Source organism: Homarus americanus, unplaced genomic scaffold, assembly GCF_018991925.1.
Source record: "Homarus americanus isolate GMGI-L3 unplaced genomic scaffold, GMGI_Hamer_2.0 scaffold54117, whole genome shotgun sequence".
In the NCBI taxonomy this organism is placed as follows: domain Eukaryota; kingdom Metazoa; phylum Arthropoda; class Malacostraca; order Decapoda; family Nephropidae; genus Homarus; species Homarus americanus.
In genome coordinates, this window is record NW_024733603.1 from 3,648 (window position 1) to 10,015 (window position 6,368).

A 6,368-nucleotide genomic window follows, 5' to 3' on the forward strand; every position below is an offset into this window, starting at 1 on the left:
ACATCTTTATTAAACTCTTCACTACACTATCAGGCACATCTTCACTACACCTACTTCACTACACTATGAGGCACATCTTCACTACACATCTTCACTACACTATGAGGCACCTCTTACTACATTATCAGGCACCTCTTCACTTCATTGCACAACAACTATCACTTCAGCGCCTCAAAAACGCATCTAACCCCCAAATAATAATTTGATGTCCTGGAGAAGGCTGAGTCGATACAGATAATTAAAAATGGCTTGCCGAAAAACAGAAAACTTCCAAGATTGGGTGTGTGAGCTTCTCCCTGAGGACGTGACTGACCTCCTACAAGACGGAGCGGAAATTCTTGGGGAGGGAGCGCACGCAATTGCTTACCTTGTCAAGTGGGGAAATGATGTAGCTGTTTTGAAAAAGGCAGTGTCACCATCAGCCAAAAAATTCTTCAAGGATGAGGCTGCCAAGATGTATGCCCTCGATGGTGCTGGGGGGATTCCTAAGGTACTTGGGTACTGTCCAAAACTTCCAGCGATCCTCCAGTCCTTCAGGGGTAAGCTCACACTCAACCACCTTCTCTCTGAAGATAACCTGATCTGCCAATATGACCTTATACAACTGGGGCTCCTCCTTGGTGAGAAAATCCTTGAGATGAACACGAAAGGTCTAGCACACAATGACATCAAGGAGGATAACATAATGATCCAAGGGCCCTCATCCCGGCCAGAGGTCAGCCTCATTGACCTCGGTCTGGCCTGTGAGATCGGTAAGTCTTGTAAAGTCAGCGCTGATTGCCTACACGAGGACTTCCCCTGGATGGCCCCTGAAGTCTGCCGTGGGTTTAGGACCACCAAGAATTCAGATACATATTCTTTCGGGTTTGTCCTGATGGAATTGATCAAGGAGGCCCCAGGGGACCATCCAGAGGTCACAAAACTCGCCAAGAAGGCCATGACCAAGCGCCGCACTGACCGGCCATCACTACCACACCTCCTCCGAGAATTCCGAGAAATCATCAGTTGAAGAAAAAATTTTAGGCCCCAAGCTATAAAGCACACACTATCTCTCACCTTCCCACAGCGTATCTGAACGAAACGAAAAACAAAACTCAAACGACAGGTAAACCTTGCATCCGATTCCTTGTCCGCCTGACTTCAACATTCCCCTAACTCAAACCTTCAACAGCACAACCTTGGACTTTTTTTCATAAGATGGCAGATCAATGGGTAAGGAAAACGCTTAAATTCACGATGTTAATTATATTTTTAAATAAATTGGGACCAAAACTCTACAAAATAAGGGTTAAAGTTGCTAAAACATCACGTGACTGAGAAAACTAGTTATTTATGATAGGATTGAAGGTCTAAATCGTTCCTAACTCATCACAAGCCATCAGAAAAATCTAGTCTGCATGTCTAGGTACAGATTGATTGATACGTTTATTGAGATACAAAAAACATTAGTACATCTCAAAGGGATGAAGTGACATAAGTCATCCCCACCCCAATCCAGGAATGTCCCTCTCAGGTCTCACATAAATCCCTAATATTTCATATAATCAGTTATATACATACATAGTTATATTCTAGATGAAAAATTTCTATATTTCTTTAATATATCATCTATTTTCGTATTTTTATACATCCACTCTATTTGCATGGGGACATTATTTATATGGGCATTTCTATATACATTAAGCAATGGGCATTCCAGTATATAATGTGGCAGGGTATGGGATCTGGGTGTTCTACAAACTCTACATTCTTTATCCTGTTCACTTCTCTCAGCTCCAAGTTCCCAATAATATTTATATCCTAATCTTAACCTCATATACACTGAATCTTTCCACCTACTTCCATCTTTCCCATATGTAAATTTTGTGTTCATGAGAACATGGTGGTAATGTTTCACTTTTCTCGTATATTTCATTCCTTTTGAAATTATCTTCTATTGATTGTATTTTCCGTAATTTGCTCCTTAATTGTTTCAAGGTTTTAGTACATATTATGTCGATCTCGGCCTTTTCCGTGGCTCTTTTTGCTATTATATCTACTGCTTCATTAAGACCAATGCCTACATGTGAAGGGACCCATACAAATTGAACATTATGGCCATTTTCCTTATTGTATTTACTAATTTTCTACATGAACCAATAATGTGTTCAAAGACTGGACTCCCACTGTTCAAAGAATCTAAAGCTGCCCTACTATCAACAAAAAAATATGTATCTTTATACCTCTTTACAACATTTTCCAATCCTACTAACATTGCATATAACTCAGCTTGTGTTGATGAAATAAAACTGCTCAACCGAAGTCCAATTTTGATGTCATCATTTCCTTGTTCTGTGTACTGTCTTATAAGGATTCCGCACCCTGACCTACCACTTGACATAACTGAGAGGCACTATGTCTAACTCTACGTCTGGTTCTTGACAGGGTGGATTCTTACAACTCTTCTGAACAGCTGTACACCAGTCTGTCAGATTACATTTTTTTACTAATATTTACTAATCCATTCATGTATCCTCTCTTGCCTTGCCTGCAGAAGGTTCTTTTACCTTTTAAACGCCATCTGATGGTAGAAATACACATCATTCTCAGTATGGGTACCCTAGCACCTTTACCACAACATGCTAGAGCCTTCAAGGGCTGTAATCTTGCTCTACATTGAGTGAGGACATGATATATTTCTGCCTCTTTACTTTCACTAGTAAAGCCAATATACATTCCTAAATATTTATACTTTGACACTTTCTCAACAATTTTTCCATTTAGAAAAACGGATTCAGTTCCTCTTCCTTTACATTCACACTTGGTTTTTTCTTCATTGATAACTAAGCCCATCTTTTGAGAAAGAACACTAAAATTATTTAATACAATCTGCAAATTTTTTACAGAGTTTCCTTGAAATAAGATGTCATCTGCATAAATGATGGTTACAACTCCTTTGGGATATTTGTGTGAGGCTATCTTGTTCATTAACACATTAAATAACATTGGACTCAATACTCCCCCTTGGGGAGTGCCTAGTTCAAGTGCTCTTTCCTCAGACAAACATCCCTGATACCATACACAGATTCTCCTTCCATGCAAGTAGTCACCTATCCAGTGTAACAAGTTTCCTGATACCCCTAGAGCAGCCAGTTCATTCATAACTACTTCACTGTGAGCTTTATCAAATTCTCCTTGTAAATCCACAAAAACTCTACATCTGTCTGCATCATTTGATAAACATTTTATAACACAGTCTGAAGTACATTTCCCTTCCAAAAAACCAAATAAATTACAAGATAAATTTTCCCCCACAATATATACAAGCCTATTTAATAATACTCTAAAACGACGGTAAATCACCACTATATCGACGCTAAATAAAAACACCCCAAACAAATGATAATAATTCCCCATGTGATTCAACAGATAATAAGACTCCCAGGTTCTGTTGTAAATAAAGGAAATCTAAACAGAACCTTAACACAAAGGTACAGATATTGGAAGCCACAGTCAATAAAGATGTCAGCCAACTTACCAATATAATCCATTAATTTTAAAGGAGGAACGAGACTCGATTCCTCATAATGTCAGTATTGTGTTTTGCATCTACCAGAGTGTGTCAGAAACGTATACGCAGTGTCTTATAGATTCTGGTGGTGTTTGAATGAATATTGGTATTAAAAGAGCAACATCTCTTCAGTAGTGTGAGGTCTGCCATAGGTGAGGACAAGGTTGCCACGATCAACCACGAAAATGTGACGGGTTGTGTGTGTCGACGACGACTAAAACAACAACAACAGCAGCTACAACATCAACAACTACAACAAAAACATAAGAGTATATTAAGCTGAACAAACACACACACACCATCTTGAGTTATTTAATGAGAGAGACACGTGGACTATAACAAGTTAATAAAGAGAATTTGCATCGTGTTGAAAAAAATTGTCATCGAGTTATTTTGAGTCATTTCCTTTGAGCATATCGTCACCCGGTTATAATAACAGGCAGCATTCTGTACACATTTTGGTGAAAAAAAACAAACTGAGGAATATATATCTCTCTCACTGTCGCTATTTTTATTTTTTAGGGGAGCATAAACAACAAGCTTAAAGATGCAAACAAAACAATATCTTTAAACAACAGATTTAAAGGTGTAAACAAAATATATCCCACATAAACAACAAACTCAAGGGTGTAAACAAAAATATATCCCAATTGACGCTTACACTAACAACGCGGCAACACACTAACCTTTTGATAACACACTAACAACAACAACACACTATACTAACCTTTTACCACTATACAACACTGACAACCACACTAACAACACTGACAACACACTAACAACACTAAATAACCACGCTGTAACCACTGACCAGCACTAACAACACTGACGACACACCTAACACTAACAACACAACAACCCAAAATAAGCACACTAACGGCGCGACAACACACTAACAACACTGACAACACTGACAACACACTAACAACACTGACAACACACTAACAACACTGACAACACACTAACAACACTGACAACACACTAACAACACTGACAACACACTAACAACACTGACAACACACTAACAACACTAACAACACACTAGCAACACTGACAACACACTAACAACACTAACTACACACTAACAACACTAACAACACACTAACAACACTAACAACACACTAACAACACTGACAACACACTAACAACACTAACAACACACTAACAACACTGACAACACACTAACAACACTGACAACACACTAACAACACTGACAACACACTAACAACACTGACAACACACTAACAACACTAACAACACACTAACAACACTGACAACACACTAACAACACACGACTCCAATGTAATAAAACAAACACCAAAAAGACCTATTAAAATCCCAAACAGAGAATCTAATTTAGCTTTTGTCAATATCCAACTGTAGTGAACATCCAACAGAGCATCGTGTGACTATCGGCCGGTCGAGCGAACATGGTAGGTGTATGAGGAGGCCTGGTGGTGTGTGTGCGTGGTAGATGTTCCTCAATTTCATATGGTCAGTCACCTGTTAGGTCATTTACAAAGCCAATGTCATCAAGGAAATATCTCAACTGCACCAGAAAATATATTAATATAGATTCTTTAATTAGTCCGTTGGGTATTGTCAATGGGAACTGTACAATTGTGTTTTTTATCTGAGCTATAATGCACTTAAAACGTGGCACCGTCTTTGTCAGAGAACATCAGAAATCGTCTTACACTGCCAACTTGTTGCAACTCTTCAACTAACGCAGAAAAACACTCACAGAGGCGTGTAGATCCGAAAGTCAACAAAACACGAAAGGTTATGTCACTTGTTTTTTGATACACAATCACCGAATTACATCAGAACTGTTAATTTTTTTTCTTCTTGAAGGTATCTTTGGCTGACAAATCATTAATTAGTTCCAAGGATTCTAGCTGTACCTCCTTGAAATTCGGGATCATCACAAGATTCCCGTGTTCCACTGCTATTTCTGAAGAGTTACAGTTTGGCAAGGAAAGCTAAGATAATAATTCGTATGAGTAATCATGCTTGAATCTTTCCCTTGTATCATGTGGAGCTCACAGAACACCTGAAGAAGGTCCACAATATACGACAGTCGTACTTCAGTATTAAATGTAGCCAGCAAATCCATTTTCTCTTGTATTTCGAGGAAATTCTTCACTTAGTTGAGAATGGTGAGAAACTTTCCACCAAACAGCCACTTTACTTCTGTGTGGGCAAGAACAGTGTTTTATGCATGAAGACCATGTCGGCACACAGTTGACAAGTTTGACAATATGGTTTAACAAATATTTCAACTCGACGATGAATGAAACAGTGAACACCGGTGGCGTTTGGTGCTTTTTCTTTGACACGAGTTTGTAAACCAGATTTTGAACCAAGCCAGGCTGGAGGTGCATCGGTTGTGACGCTAACAAGATTACTCAAACTACACTCTTAATATATGGAGACATAATATCCATCACATCGGCCGAGGTTTTAAAATTCTGATACAGACGAATTTCTCTTTTATACTGCCAATCAAAATATATCAACATCAGGACAACAACTGGGTATGAGATGTTTCATCAAGTTGTATCGTAAGAAGAAGAAGAAAATAGCTCCTTTCATCTCTTGTACAAATTGACTCTTCAAATCATGAGAGATATCAACCATTCCTGACTGGACTGTGTTGTTCGAAAAAATACTTCACTCAATTTCGTGTATCATCGTAACAAAGCGCACACTGTTCGGGGTACATAACAGATTCAGCTCCTCAACGATTGTGTGTGGCCTTTCCTTCAAGTTACCAAGTAAGGAACCTTGTATGGAGCTGCTACTAAGTTCTTAT

The 6,368-nt window shown here is 38.7% G+C and overlaps 1 protein-coding gene across 1 annotated transcript; it reads left to right on the forward strand.

Annotated features, from left to right (window-relative positions):
* The first annotated feature begins 244 nt into the window (after window positions 1-244).
* LOC121869848 (dual specificity testis-specific protein kinase 1-like) lies at window positions 245-1,009 on the forward strand. Its single transcript, XM_042371417.1, has one exon. It carries the CDS (start codon window positions 245-247, stop codon window positions 1,007-1,009), a length of 765 nt encoding a protein of 254 aa, XP_042227351.1.
* The last annotated feature ends 5,359 nt before the right edge of the window (window positions 1,010-6,368 follow it).